Consider the following 16,407-nt stretch of genomic DNA (forward strand, 5'->3'; position numbering starts at 1 on the left):
GGTCACGTGGACACTACCGCCCCCCCCCCCCCCCGCCCCCCATGCCACACCACAACTCAGACTGCTCTGCGCATGCGCTAATCTGGCAGCTTGGGCGCGCCACAAAAAATTTTCCCGGTTAGCATCCGGCTGCTCGTTGCTTCTGGCGGTACAGCTAACAGCTGCACTGACGTAGCCATAAGCGGGCGCCGGTACAGCTCATACGCGACTCAACTGCGCATGCGCAGGAACCCGCTAGCAACTGCTGAAACGAACCTAATGTAAACACTTGTGACGTCTCGCACATCGGAAGCAGCTTGTTATTACGAAGTATTGCATAGTTTTCGTCCTAAAACCTTTGACACATCTTGCTGTTGAAATTAAATGACCGTATGGCATTGTTGGCAGGGAGGCCCCATTCGGGGCAGTTCAGCCGTTTCGGTTTTTCCCCTTGTTTATGTTTTATTGCTGCAGTATTATTGCCCAGTACCGGGAGAAGGTAAAGTTATTTGTTATAGTATCACTTCTTACCAGTCAAAACTACAAAAATTTAGCTGAAAACTCAAACGATGACAAATTACCGGGATTCTGAAAAGTTCACGGGTTTTTCCCGGTTTTCTCCCGAATGAAAACATTCCCGGATTTTTCCCGGATTTCCCCGGAGAGTATATTCAGCAATTGGTAGTGCGAAACGAAGGAGCTCATCAAAACCGTGCAAGCAGACAACTCTTCCTGATATAAAGGAAAGTCACACATAAAATGCCGTACCTATAAATCACACCTAACAAGGGAACCTCCCCATCGCACCCCCCTCAGATTTAGTTATAAGTTGGCACAGTGGATAGGCCTTGAAAAACTGAACACAGATCAATCCAGAAAGTAGGAAAAAGTTGTGTGGAACTATGAAAAAAATAAGCAAAATATAGAAACTGGGTAGTCCATGTGCAAGATAGGCAACATCAAGGAAAATGTGAGGCGCCGTGGTCAAGTGGTTAGCCTGAGCAACTGCGGAACGAGAGGTTCTTGGTTCAAGTCTTCCCTCGAGTGTAAAGTTAATTTTTTTATTTTCAGTCAATTATTATCATTGACCTTGTTGTTGAAGTCGCGAGCTATATTTGCTGGATCCATATTGCCCACGAAATACATCTCACGTATTTAATGCTCGTTCATCCAAAGTAGCGAACAGTCAACTGCCAGCCAGGGAGCCTCGTTGGCAGGAATACTCTCTCTTCCGTGCGCTGTAGTCGACTGACGTCGTGTGTTTGGATGTTTGTTTAGGTGTAGCGTCCCCATACTACGGCGCATTTACCTCGCATCGGACGGACGGACGGACAGATAATAATTGTCTGGAAATAAAAAATTAAACTTGAGAGAAGACTTGAACCAAGGACCTCTCGTTCCGCAGCTGCTCACGCTAACCACGGGACCACGGCGCTCCTGAGCTCACACTATCCTTGATGTTGCCTATCTTGCACATGGACTACTCAGTTTGTATATTTTGCTTATTTTTTTCATAGTTCCACACAACTTTTTCCTACTTTCTGGATTGATCTGTGTTCAGTTTTTCAAGGCCTATCCACTGTGCCAACTTATAACTACATCTGAGGGGGGATGCGATGGGGAGGTTCCCTTGTAAGTATCATTTCCATTGAACTGTTTTTATACCTGGAAACCAGACTAAAATTATAAACATGTTTCACTGCAGACGGTGTTTTAACTACATGGAACGAAACGCATATGGTGACGTAAACGCCCATTTTTTAGTAGTTACACAGACGAATTTTAGATACCTTCAACAATCGTGACACAAGTACACACACGATGATCACACGAATGAAGGATTTAAAGCTCTGAACGCTTAGAGGTGGCTATTATTGTCAGAAAAAGTCTTGAGAATACCGAATGCAGTCGCCCCTGTGAATGTAGCCTGTGGTATGGTAACAATGCCAACGAAAAGAAGACAGTAACGAGTGCGGAGGAGCACTTATGATAATTATTGGCCAAATGTCAACAGTTTGTAAGAAACAATAAAAAAGCACCAATGGCCCTACTATTTCTTGGTTTAATAACCTATCTACATTTTTGTAAACGATAAGAAAACTTCCGTTGCTTCAAAATTAGGAGTGGATTTCCTTCATTGTCGCAATCTCGGAAAGAATGGTGACCTCTGATGTAGAGAAAAAAACGTAAGTTCCGTTACGTAGGTGACACGTTGTTGCAGACAAAATATATTTATTGACCTTATTAAAGACATAATGCACACACGGAGAACAAAACAGCATGAACTAACAATGAACTCACACAAGCAATTGAGATTTTAACTGTACTGACTGTTGGAAATTCGTAAGCTAGCAGAAATAAAATGCGTGTACGGAAAGGCTATTTACAGCTTGTACAGAATCCAGACAGCAATTATAAGAGTCAAAGGACAGGGAACAGTGGTCGAGATGGAGTGAGATGGGATTGTGGCGTGTGCCTAATGTTATCCAATCTGTACAACGAGCGCGCTGTGAAAGAAATGATGGAGGCGTCTGGGAAGGGAATTAAACTTTAGGGAACGCAAATAAAGACACTGAGGTCCGTCGAATACATTAAATTCTGTCAGAGAGGGCTACAAACTTGAAAGAACAGCAGAACGAAGTTGATGTTGTTTTGAAAAGAGTAATGGAATGTGGACGAATAAAATCACGCGACGCTGAAGGAATTAGATTAGGAAATCAGACACTAAAAGTAATGGATTAATACTGGTACCCAGCTAGCAAAATATCTGATGATGGCCGAAGAAGAGAGACTATGAGATGTGAACTGGCAGTAGCAAGAACAATTTTTTCTATAAGACAATAGTGTTTTAATAAAAGTTACGAATATGAATTGATGTGTTTGGCAGTCTTTTCTCAACGTATTTGTCTTGAATGTAGCCTTGCACGGAAGTGAAATGTTCAGCATATAGAGATCAAACGACAGGGGAATAGAAGCTTTTAAAATTTGACAATGTTGAAGATGAGTAGGTACTGCATCAGATCGGGGAGAACAGAAATTTATGACATAAATTGACTGAATCGGCTTGGTTATGCCATATATTTCTTTCGTCCCCGATTACATTCAGTAACATCTCATCTTCAGCGTTCTCCTGTAGTGTCACATTTTAAAAGCTTCTTTTCTCTTCTCGGTAGACAAGGCTGATGACTATGACAGACCCTTTTTAATATCTAAATTGACATCATTCTTTGCAAATGGAAATGTAAAGTAAACAAAGGAACTGAGATAACGAATGAGAAATACCTGAATATACTTTTGTTTGCTGATGACATCGTTATTATTCTTAACAATGAAAATGACCTCCGAAGGTCGGTATACCAGCTGAACGAGATTTGCAAGAAGTACGACTTTAAAATTTCTAGTAAAAAAACAAAAATAATGGCATTCCTAGGAAAATACCCAATTAGATCAAAAATTGTTTTGGATAATTCAGGTTTAGACCAAGCGTCTCTGATCTCTTATTTAGACTGTGCTATTAGTTTTGATGGCTGTAAGCACTATGGGACTTAACATCTGAGGTCATCAGTCCCCAAGAACTACTTAAACCTAACTAACCTGAGGACATCACACACATCCATGCCCGAGGCTGGATTCGAACCTGCGACCGTAGTAGCAGCGCGGTTCCGGACTGAAGCGCCTAGAACAGTTCGGCCACAGTGGCCGGGTGCACAAGAAGAGATATGATTAGAAACGAACATATTGGAACCGAATTAAATATTCTCAGTATGAATGAAAAAATTCTGAAACATGGTTAAGGCTGCAAACAACACCTCATGAGAATGCCAGGTCACAGAATTCCTCGGAAGATCCTGAACTTCGGCCGGCGAGGGTGGCCGAGCGGTTCTAGGCGCTACAGTCTGGAACCGCGCGACCGCTACGGTCGTAGGTTCGAATCCTGCCTTGGGCATGGATGTGTGTGATGTCCTTAGGTTGGTTAGGTTTAAGTAGTTCTAAGTTCTAGGGGACTGATGACCTTAGAAGTTAAGTCCCAGAGTGCTCAGAGCCATATGAACCAGGTATGATCCTGAACTTCAAGCCGAAGACCTACAAAAAGGTGGGATTGATTTTGATCGTGAGCTTCGAACAGGCAACGGCCTTATCCTTGAAAGGTAGATGATGATGATGATGATGATGATGACTTGACTGAAACAAGTGATCGGTTGATAGGACACAGCCAGAGGCATTGAGGAATTGTCAGGCTGGTAATAGAGGAGGTGTGATGGCTAAAAACTGTGGAAGGAGATCTTGGCAAAAATACTGTTATCAGTTCAAATGGATGTACGTTGCGGTAGTCATTCAGAGATGAAGAGGGTTGGTCAGGATAGTGTAGCGTGGAGAACTGCATCAGATCTGTCTCAGACTGGAGACCACAAAGGCAACAACAACAGCAACAGCACGGTGATAGGCCTACCTTGGCAGTCTCCTTGTCGGACAGCTGGTGGCCGAGTCGGGCGTGCAGCGGCTGGTGCTGCGTCGGTCCAGACTCCAGGTGGCTGTCCTGGAGCCTCTCGTTCTCGCGGGCAGCCGCGAAGCTCGCCTGCCAACACACAAAAACACAAGACCTCTCAGTCCCAACGTGGCCATTTCTGCAGTAAGCATAAAGATACAACAGACTTCGGGTACTCTTCTGCTAAAATACACTGCAGAGCCAAAGAAACTGGTACACCTGTCTAATACCGTGTAGGGCGCCAGCGAGCACGCAGCACAAGTGCCACAGCACCTCATGGCATGGACTCGACTAATGTCTGAAGTAGTGCTGGAGGGAATGGACACCATGAGTCCTCCAGGGCTGTCCACAAGTCCGTAAGAATACGAGAGGGTGGAGATCTCTTCGGAACAGCACGTTGCAAGGCATCCCAGATATGCTCAATAATATTCGTGTCAGGGGAGTTTGGTGGCCACAGGAAGTGTTTAAAGTCAGAAGAGTGCTCCTGGAGCCACTTCTGGACATGTGGCGTGTCGCATTGTCCTCCTGGAATTGCCCAAGTCCTTCGGAATGCACAACGGACACAAATGGATGCAGGTGATCAGACAGCATGCTTACCTACGTGTCACTTGTCAAAGTCGTATCTAGACGTATCAGGGATCCCATACCGATCCAACTGCATACGCCCCACACCAATACACAGCCTCCACCAGCTTGAACAGTCCTATGCTGACATGCAGGGTCCATGGATTCATGAGGTTGTCTCCATACCCGTACACGTCCATCCGCTCGATACAATTTGAATCGAGACTCGTCCGACCAGGCAACAAGTTTCGAGTCATCAACGGTCCAACGTCGGTGCTGACGGCCGCAGTCGAGGCGTAAACCTTTGTGTCGTCCAGTCATGAAGACTACACGAGCGAGCCTTCGGCTCCGAAAGCCAATATCGACGATGTTTCGTTGAATGGTTCGCACGCTGACACTTGCTGATGGCCCAGCATTAGAATCTGCAGGAATTTGCGGAAGGGTTGCACTTCTGTCACGTTGAACGTTTCTCTTCTGCCATCGTTGGTCCTGTTCTTACAGGATCTTTTTCCAGCTGCAGCGATGTCGGAAATTTGATGTTTTACAGGATTCCTGATATCACGGTATACTCGTGAAATGGTCGTACGGCAAAATCCCCACTTCACCGCTACCTAGGAAATGCTGTGTCCCATTGCTCGTGCGCCGACTGCAACACCACGTTCAAACTCACTTGAAACTTGATAACCTGCCATTGTAGCAGCAGTAACCGATCTAACAACTGCGCCAGACACTTGTCGTGTTATACAGGCGTTGCCGACCGCAGCGCAGTATTCTGCCCGTCTACATATCTCTGTGTTTGACGACGCTTGCCCATACCAGTTTCTTTGGCGCTTCAGTTTAGTAAGGATCAAGTAGGAGCCTTGGTAAACCGATTACAAAGGCTGACATTTTTAAGGACTGTGCCGGAAACGCAGAAGGACGGCTCTAATGCAACATTTTTTTCGCTGATGCCAGCAAACACCTGGCACATTAGAACTACGTCCCGGTTCCGAATTCGAATCCAGGATTACTCACGTGGAGAAGTGCTCTTGCTACTAAGCTGTCCAGGCGCGACTGATAACCAGTTTCTGGCGCTTGCGGTCCACAGTGAAGGACATCATCTTTCCGTCGTCGATTGTAATATTGGTTGGTTGACAGGGGGGGGGGGGGGGGGGCAAACAGCGAGGTTATCGTTCTTATCGGATTAGGGAAGGAAGTCGGCCGTGCCCTTTCAAACGAACCATACCGGCATTTTCCCGAAGAGATTCAGGGAAGTCACGGAAAACCTCAATCAGGAAAGCCGGACGCGGGTTTGAACCGTCGTCCTCCCGAATGTGGAGTCCAGTGTGCTAACCACTGCGCCACCTCGGGTTGTAATGTTTTATTGGGCAGTTGACGAATGCAATTTTGGCACTAGCCCACCATAAAGTGATTAAACCAGAGCGTTTGCATATGTAAAAAATATTGGTTCTTCACAAGGTGCTGATGAGACGAGAGATAACTGTTGCGTAAGGTTTTTACTTAAAGGTCAAATCATGATTCGAATCAGGCTTTCTTGTAACAGACTAGAGTTTCTCCATTCTTGTGTAATGATTTGATATTTCTGATTTATGCTAAGTCACTACTTTAAGCACTTCTTGGTCTTACATCCTTGGTATTACGTTCTCGGTAGTACCTTCCGGAAATTACATTACGGAAATTACGTTTCAGATATTACTTACTTTCTGGAATTTCCCTTTCAGAAGTTACTTTCCAAAAATTACGTTCTGGAAATTATTTACCAGAAATTAAGTTCTGGAAATTATAATTTGGTAACTGCCTCCCAAAAATTATCTTCTAGACATCACCTTTTATAGACTATTTTGTGGACATTATCTTCGAAATATTACCTTGCAAATAAGCTGCCCTGAATTTCATTAATTGAGTGCAAGCGTTAGTATTTTTGTGTTGATTGAAGGACGTTCCCTCCCTCTATACACGCTGTGTCAAGCAAGGAAACCAAGGTATACGTCTTGAGAAGGAAGTGTTTGGTTGCAAAGTTTATTTATTTATTTTTGTTCAGAAGGTAATATATTGAAGGTAATGTCCGAAAGTAATTTCCAGAACCTAATACCTAGAAAGTAAGTTGTGGGAGATAACTTTTAGAAGGTAGTTCCAGATGATTTTTAGGGGTAACTTCTAGGAGGTAAGTACCAGAAGGTAAGTTGCAGAATGTAATTTCCGGAAGGTAATACGTAGAAGATAATGTTGGCAACGTAATTTTGGGCAGGTGTTACTCAGAATATAATTTTCGATAGGGGGTGTCCAGAAAGTAACTTTCAGAGATTACGCCCAGCATCTGCAGAAAATAATTTGAAGGAGGTAATTTTCGCAAGGTAAAGCACAGAAGAAAATTTTTGGAAGGTAAGTTCGAAAAGGCAATTTCTGGAAATTAACGTGCAGAAGGTGATGTCTGGAAAGCAATTTTCAGTTGGTAATTTCTAGACGGTGACATTTAGTAGGTAGGTAATTTCTCGAAATTATTTTCTAAACGTAAATCTCAGAAGAAAATTTTTGGAAGGTAAATTCCAAAAGGTAATTCTTGAAAGGTAATTTCTGGAACTATCTGGAAAGCAATTTTCAGAGGGTAATTTTTAGAAGGTGACATTTAGTAAGTAGGTAATTTCTGAAAACTATTTTCGTAACGTAAATCTCAGAAAAATTTTTGGAAGGTAAGTTCCAAAAGGTAATTTCTGGAATGTAACGTGCAGAAGGTGATGTCTGGAAAGCAATATTCGGGAGAGAATTTCTAGTAGGTACCATTTAGTAGGTAGGTAATTTCTGGAAACTATCTTCCAGCAGGTAATTTTCGGAAGCTAATACCTAAACATAATGTGCAGTAGGCGAGGCCCCGGCCTGTGCTCTCCAGCGACCCGCCCCCCCCCCCCCCCCCCCCCCCACACACACACACACAGTACAGCGCCTGCCTAGCCCAGCCTGGCGCCTGCTCACCTTCTTGCTCTTGGCCTGCGCGTGCCTCCAGTCGGACAGCCCCCTGCCCGCCTTGTCCACGGCGGCCTCCACAGACTTGCGGATGCGGTGCTGCGCTTCGCTCAGCTGCCGCAGCGGCTTCACCACCTCCTCACCCAGAGACGCAGCCAGCGCCCTGCAACAACAAAAACAACATCAAACAACGCTACACACACCACACTGTCTCGTCAAAATACCACACCATACGTACAAGGCACTCAGTGTAATGGCATGGAAGGTCAATGTGCGTACCAGACAAACTCGTGCACAGATATTGCTGTTGTCAATCAGAATGCTTGAATGTTCGAATGTACACTCCTGGAAATGGAAAAAAGAACACATTGACACCGGTGTGTCAGACCCACCATACTTGCTCCGGACACTGCGAGAGGGCTCTACAAGCAATGATCAGACGCACGGCACAGCGGACACACCAGGAACCGCGGTGTTGGCCGTCGAATGGCCCTAGCTGTGCAGCATTTGTGCACCGCCGCCGTCAGTGTCAGCCAGTTTGCCGTGGCATACGGAGCTCCATCGCAGTCTTTAACACTGGTAGCATGCCGCGACAGCGTGGACGTGAACCGTATGTGCAGTTGACGGACTTTGAGCGAGGGCGTATAGTGGGCATGCGGGAGGCCGGGTGGACGTACCGCCGAATTGCTCAACACGTGGGGCGTGAGGTCTCCACAGTACATCGATGTTGTCGCCAGTGGTCGGCGGAAGGTGCACGTGCCCGTCGACCTGGGACCGGACCGCAGCGACGCACGGATGCACGCCAAGACCGTAGGATCCTACGCAGTGCCGTAGGGGACCGCACCGCCACTTCCCAGCAAATTAGGGACACTGTGCTCCTGGGGTATCGGCGAGGACCATTCGCAACCGTCTCCATGAAGCTGGGCTACGGTCCCGCACACCGTTAGGCCGTCTTCCGCTCACGCCCCAACATCGTGCAGCCCGCCTCCAGTGGTGTCGCGACAGGCGTGAATGGAGGGACGAATGGAGACGTGTCGTCTTCAGCGATGAGAGTCGCTTCTGCCTTGGTGCCAATGATGATCGTATGCGTGTTTGGCGCCGTGCAGGTGAGCGCCACAATCAGGACTGCATACGACCGAGGCACACAGGGCCAACACCCGGCATCATGGTGTGGGGAGCGATCTCCTACACAGGAAGTACACCACTGGTGAGCGTCGAGGGGACACTGAATAGTGCACGGTACATCCAAACCGTCATCGAACCCATCGTTCTACCATTCCTAGACCGGCAAGGGAACTTGCTGTTCCAACAGGACAATGCACGTCCGCATGTATCCCGTGCCACCCAACGTGCTCTAGAAGGTGTAAGTCAACTACCCTGGCCAGCAAGATCTCCGGATCTGTCCCCCATTGAGCATGTTTGGGACTGGATGAAGCGTCGTCTCACGCGGTCTACACGTCCAGCACGAACGCTGGTCCAACTGAGGCGCCAGGTGGAAATGGCATGGCAAGCCGTTCCACAGGACTACATCCAGCATCTCTACGATCGTCTCCATGGGAGAATAGCAGCCTGCGTTGCTGCGAAAGGTGGATATACACTGTACTAGTGCCGACATTGTGCATGCTCTGTTGCCTGTGTCTATGTGCCTGTGGTTCTGTCAGTGTGATCATGTGATGTATCTGACCCCAGGAATGTGTCAATAAAGTTTCGCCTTCCTGGGGCAATGAATTCACGGTGTTCTTATTTCAATTTCCAGGAGTGTATGTGAAATCTTATGGGACTTAACTGCTAAGGTCATCAGTCGCTAAGCTTACACACTACTTAACCTAAATTATCCTAAGGACCAACACACACACACACACACACCCATGCCCGAGGGAGGACTCGAACCTCCGCCGGGACCTGTCAATCAGACTTCTGTTCGTTAGAGTGCTGGCGCAAGCTGTCGCCACCACACTGGTCGGCAAAAATGCAGCGCGAAGCTCGATTATTAGGCGCCAGATCAAGCGCGCCTACCACAACAGGCCCCAGAGACACACCCGCAAGCAACATGCCGCCAGCGCCCTCTCGACAGCCTGTATTTAGGCCGCCGCCGCAAACCGGACAGACTCACTCACTCAATCATCCCAGTTGCCTCCTGTCAATTTATTTCTGAGCAGGTTCAGTTAATGTCGGCGACTATGACAGTACGTAGCAACCAGATTAGTGACCATAGCAGGATTACCGATATTGTGTCCAGAAGGACTATTACTGACGTGCGTGTACCACAACACATGGACTCTATTCCAGTTAAGTAAATGCTCATGTAAATGCAGAACCATATGAATCCACATGTGCATGTGTCTTGTACAATGAGGACAACATCCTCTCCCTTGCCTCCTTGCGATACAAGACTCTACACTTAGGGCAACTGTAGAACTGAAGAGTGGTCCAGCACAAGAATGGCAGTGACAGACAGTAGCCCATTTTTGACTGTAGTTAGTAGTTGCATTCTCCAGGCGGGATAGTGAGTAACTACACCACTGGCCATTAAAATTGCTATACGAAGATGAAATGCAGATGGTAAACGGGTATTCATTGGAAACATATATTATACTAGAACTGGCATGTCATTACATTTTCACGCAATTCGGGTGCATAGATCCTGAGAAATCAGTACCCAGAACAACCACCTCTGGCCGTAATAACGGCCTTGATACGCCTGCAAATTGAGTCAAACAGAGCTCGGATGGCGTGTACAGGTACAGCTGCCCATACAGCTTCAACACGATACCACACTTCATCAAGAGCAGTGACTGGCGTATTGTGACGAGCCAGTTGCTCAGCCACCATTGACCAGGCGTTTTCAACTGCTGAGAGACCTGGAGAATGTGCTGGCCAGGGCAGCAGTCGAACATTTTCTGTATCCAGAAAGGCCCGTACAGGACCTGCAACATGCGGTCGTGCGTTATCCTGCTGAAATCGTAACACATCTGAAATGTAACGTTCACTGTTCAAAGTGCTGTCAATGCGAACAAGAGGTGACTGACACGTATAACAAATGGCACCCCATACCATCACGCCAGGTGATACGGCAGTATCGCGATGACGAATACACGCTTTCAATGTCCATTCACCGCGATGTCGCCAAACACGGAAGCGACCATCGTGATGCTGTAAACAGAACCTGGATTTATCCGAAAAAATGTTTTGCCATTCGTGCATCCAGGTTCGTCGTCGAGTACACCATCGCAGGCAATCCTGTCTGTGATGCAGCGTCAAGGGTAAATGCAGCCACGGTCTCAGAGCTGATAGTCCGTGCTGCTGCAAACGTCATGGAACTGTTTGTGCAGATGGTTATTGTCTTGCAAACGTCCCCATCTGTTGACTCAGGGATCGAGACGTGGCTGCACTATGCGTTACAGCCATGCAGATAAGATGCCTGTCATTTCGACTGCTAGTGATACGAGGCCGTTGGGATCCAGCACGGCGTTCTGTATTACCCTCCTGATCCCCGCGCCATCCACAAAAATTCCTTCCATGAATGGCTGCATATGGCCTCCAAGTAGCCTAACATAACCATTTTCAGCTAATGATCAGTTCAGCTGGGCCAATCCATTCCAAATCCAGTCGAAAACATTATCGAACGACCACCAGCTTGTGGGGTGCCTTGCTGAGGACTTGGGTCCAGGGCTTCGTGGGGTCTGCACCGCACTCAAACCCTACCATCAGCTCTCGCCACCTGATATTGGCTCTCATCTGACCAGGCCACGGTGTTCCAGTCGTCTAGGGTCCAACCGTCATGCAAACGAGCCCTGGTGAGGCGCTGGAGGCGCTGTAGTGTTGTTAGCAAAGACACTCTCATCGGTTGTCTGCTGTCATAGCCCATCAACGCCAAATTTCGCCGCACTGCCCTAACGGATTTGTTCGTCGTACGTCCGACACTGATTTCAAGCAGTGTTGCTTGTCTGTTAGCACTGACGACCCTCCGCAAAAGCTGCTGCTCTCGGCGTTCCAGTCAAGGCCGTCCCCAAATGCGTTGTCCGTGATCAGAGGTAATGCCTCAGATTTGGTATTCTCGACACGCTCTTGACACTCTCGGAACACTGAATTCCGTAACGATTTCCGAAATGAGATGCCCCATGCGTCTACCTCCAACTACCAGTTGACGTCCAAAGTCTATTAATTGCCATCGTGCGGCCATAATCCCGTCGGAAACCTTTTCACACGAGTCGTGTGAGTACAGCTCCGTCAGTGCACTGTCTTTTATACCATGTTGTTGGGGGTTGGGTTGTTTGGGGAAGGAGACCAGACACCGAGGTCATCGGTCTCATCGGATTAGAGGAGGACGGGGAAGGAAGTCGGCCGTGCCCTATGAAAGGAACCATCCCGGCATTTGCCTGGAGCGATTTAGGGAAATCACGGAAAACCTGAATCAGGATGGCCGGACGCGGGATTGAACCGTCGTCCTCCCGAATGCGAGTCCAGTGTCTAACCACTGCGCCACCTCGCTCGGTTTACAATATCCGTGCAGTATTGGGGATGTATGCAATATCTATTGTACCTTTTTTAGTGTCTCTTGTTCGGCTACATTGTCGGGCAATATTGACAGCTATAGGTAATATCTATTAGCCGCGTACCTCGCGCAAATATCCTCTGGCAGTGTTGCTAATAAGTAGCTCCAATTTATAGCCCTTCAATATTGTCCGGCAATATTGACTGCAATATGTAGTACCTATTGCCAGTGTACCTCGCGCAAACAGTCGCAGGCGGTGTTGCCGAACAAGTGGCTCCAGTACGTATAACGTCAGTGTCACCTAGCTACGTTCCCGGGCAGTATTGGGCGCTGTATGCAATATCTGTTGACTGTGTACCTTTTTATAGTCTGTTACTCGGCTATATTGTCGGGCAATATTGACAGAAATATGCAACTTCAATTGGCCGTGTAACTCGCGCAAATAGCCTCTGGCAGTGTTACCGAACAAGTAGATCTAATTCGTAGCACTTCATATTCCCCGGCAATATTGACTGCAATATGTAGTACCTATTGGCCGTTTACCCCGCGCAAACAGTCGCTGGCGGTGTTGCCGAACAAGTGGATCCAGTACGTATAACGTCAGTGTTACGTCGCTACGTTGCCGGGCAGTATTGGGGGCCGTATGCAGTATCTATTGGCTGTGTACCTTTTTATAGTGCGTGTTGCTCGGCTACATTGTCGGGCAATATTGACAGCAATATGAAACTTCTATTGGCCGAGTAGCTCGCGCAAATAGCCTCTGGCAGTGTTGCCAAACAAGTATAGCCGATTCGTAGAGCTTCAATATTGCCCGGCAATATTGACGGCAATGTGTAGTACCTATTTGCCGTGTACCTCGCGCAAACAGTCGCTGGCGGTGTTGCCGGACAAGTGGCTCCAGTACACATAACGTCAGTGTCAGCCGGCTACGTTGCCGGGCAGTATTGGGGGCTGTATGCAATATCTATTGGCTGTGTTCACTTTTAACGTGTCTGTTGCTCGGCTACATTGTCGGGCAATATTGACAGCAATATGAAACTTGTATTGGCCGTGCACCTCGAGCAAATCGCATCTGGCATTGTTTCCGAACAAGTAGATCCGATTATTAGCTCTTCAATATTGCCCGGCAATATGCAATACCTACTGATCATGTACATCGCGCAGACAGTCGCTGGCGGTATTGCAGAACAAGTGGCTCTAATACGTATAGCGACAGTGTCAGCCGGCTACGTATACGGGCAGTTGGGTTGGGTCATTTGGGGAAGGAGACCAGACAGCGAGGTCATCGGTCTCATCGGATTAGAGGAGGACGGGGAAGGAAGTCGGCCGTGCCCTATGAAAGGAACCATCCCGGCATTTGCCTGGAGCGATTTAGGGAAAGGACGGAAAACCTAAATCAGGATGGCCGGACGCGGGATTGAACCGTCGTCCTCCCGAATGCGAGTCCAGTGTCTAACCACTGCGCCACCTCGCTCGGTTTTTATACCATGTGTACGTGGTATGATCGTCATCGGTGTGTGTACATACCACTGTCCCATGACTTTTGTCACCTCAGTCGACGAGACCTGTCCAAAACATTCCGGAACATTCGTAATTTCGCGTCAGTGGTGTGTTCGAGAGAAATGCCGTTCGTATCCCTGCACAAGCCTGTGATTAACGTGTAACTGCCGGGAGTTACATTGTTGTACGTCTGTTACTTATTCTCCAATGCTGTACGGAGTAGAATTGTTGTGACTTGGCAAGACAGCCAAGCCACTAGGAGGAAGCCGAAAGGTCACGCGTTTAGCTCACGCAGGCTGGCGTGAGGTCTGGAACAGGTCAGGGTCTTATAGTAGCAAAAATAGTACGTAGCTTCTGGAATACTTAACTTTAATCCATAATTGGTGAACATCGGTCTGACGGTACATGCATCACAAGATAAATAGCAAATGATAATGGCGCTTTGCTAGGTCGTAGCAAATGACGTAGCTGAAAGCTATGCTAACTGTCGTCACGGCAAATGAGAGCGTAATTTGTCAGTGAACCATCGCTAGCAAAGTCTGCTGTACAACTGGGGCGAGTGCTACGATGTCTCTCTAGACCTGCCGTGTGGCGGCGCTCGGTCTGCAATCACTGACAGTGGCGACACGCGGGTCCGACGTATACTAACGGACCGCTGCCGACTTAAAGGCTACCACCTAGCAAGTGTGGTGTCTGGCGGTGACACCACAAGAATGTTGTCTCGCACAGTTTGCGAATTTCGAGATGGCAGAGCTACAGGAGCAATGCGTCTGCATTAAATTTTCCGTGAAACTCGAGAAAACCTTTGCAGAGACACACCAAATGACACGCTGATGAGTGCTTAAGCCATAGTCGGTGTTACGAATGGTTCATACAGTTTAAAAATGGCCGGACACAAGTGAAAGAGCGGTCTAAGGCGCTGCAGTCCTGGACTGTGCAGCTGGTCCCGGCGGAGGTTCGAGTCCTCCCTCGGGCATGAGTGTGTGTGTTTGTCCTTAGGATAATTTAGGTTAAGTAGTGTGTAAGCTTAGGGACTGATGACCTTAGCAGTTAAGTCCCATAAGATTTCACACACTTTTTTTTTTTTTAACAACAAGTGAAAAATGAGCCTCGTTCAGGACGCCCTTCGACGTCTACCGATGACGCTCATATCGGGAACGTCACTTGTGTTAACGTGCCACAGCAATGCCTCTGCGGCGTGGCTACCGTCGTCGCTGGCGGCGCAGTGTACCTGTGTATCGCAGTTTGAAGGCGATTGATATTGACTTGGCTGGGCAGTTTAATAAACAGCATTTGATTGGAGGTCCAAATGTTTTTCGTGGACTCCATCTGAACTTTACCTGCCATGTACAAGCAGTGTTTGGAGGTAGTACCTGGTTGACACTTGCTGTTGTATGGGGCAGTCATGCAGATTATGGTGCCCATGAAGCATTTCCAGATGCTAACATTTTGGCTTGGAAGACATGGAGTAATGCTGAGACTACAGGACTGTTGGCTAAACAGCCTTATGGTTCTCTTGTTCCAAGCAATCGAAGACTGAGTGTCCGAGAGGTTACAGAAGAATGTAGCATTGCAGATGGATCATATCATGAAATCCTGACACAGCAACTTGCAATGCATCGTGTTGGTGCGAAGTTCGTTCCACAGCTCGTGAGTCAAGACCAGAAAGACCTTCGCCTCGTAATCTGTGAAGAGTTTTTGAATCGCGCAAATGAGAGCGAGATGTGCCTTAAGAGTATCAGAACTGGTGATGAGGCGTGGGAGTGCGGTTGAAATGTTGGCACCAAGGTGGGTCGGGAAAGGTTCCCTGAGACCAAAAAGAAGCTCGTCAGGTGAGGTCAAACGTCAAAGCCATGCTGACAGTTTCCTTTGACTATGAAGGACGAATTCGTGTCACAGGAACGTGTTGCGATGCACTCGCCACGTTAACGCCCTGCTTGCTGGACTCGGGTAGGCGCGCCGGCCCGGATCGAATCCGCCCGGCGGATTAACGACGACGGTCGGTGTGCCGGCCAGTCTGGATGTGGTTTTCAGGCGGTTTTCCACATCCCACTAGGTGAATACCGGGCTGGTCCCCACGCCCCGCCTCAGTTATATTGCTCGCAGGCATCTGAACACTTTCGCATTCTTCCATGGATTACACTAGACGCACACAGCTGGGGTACACTAATTCTGTCCTGGGGGGGGGGGGGGTATGCGGTGATGACAGGAAGGGCATCCACCCACTCCTTAATCTAACATTGCCAAATGCGATTAACCATGCAAAAAAAAAAAAAAAAAAAAAAAAAAAAAAAAAAAAAAAAAAACGTGTTGCGTGTTGCAATGCCTGAAAAACATTTGACAAGGAAAAGGCCTGAAATGTGGGGAGACAATTTACCAGTCTTGCATCAAGATAACACACCCGCACATTCATCCCCATTCG

At 47.7% G+C, this 16,407-nt stretch overlaps 1 protein-coding gene across 2 annotated transcripts in view; it reads right to left on the reverse strand.

Annotated features, from left to right (window-relative positions):
- The window catches only part of LOC124719924 (nostrin), a 142,190-nt gene that overhangs the window by 61,247 nt on the left and 64,536 nt on the right, over positions 1 to 16,407 (reverse strand). For both annotated transcript variants that reach the window (XM_047245121.1, XM_047245122.1), the window contains 2 exons: positions 8,000 to 8,153; positions 4,430 to 4,555 (listed from right to left, as the gene is read on the reverse strand). In XM_047245121.1, the coding sequence (XP_047101077.1) occupies positions 4,430 to 4,555; positions 8,000 to 8,153 (280 nt within the window). The remainder of the gene's footprint in view (positions 1 to 4,429; positions 4,556 to 7,999; positions 8,154 to 16,407) is intronic.

This window comes from Schistocerca piceifrons, chromosome 11 (assembly GCF_021461385.2).
Source record: "Schistocerca piceifrons isolate TAMUIC-IGC-003096 chromosome 11, iqSchPice1.1, whole genome shotgun sequence".
NCBI lineage: Eukaryota > Metazoa > Arthropoda > Insecta > Orthoptera > Acrididae > Schistocerca > Schistocerca piceifrons.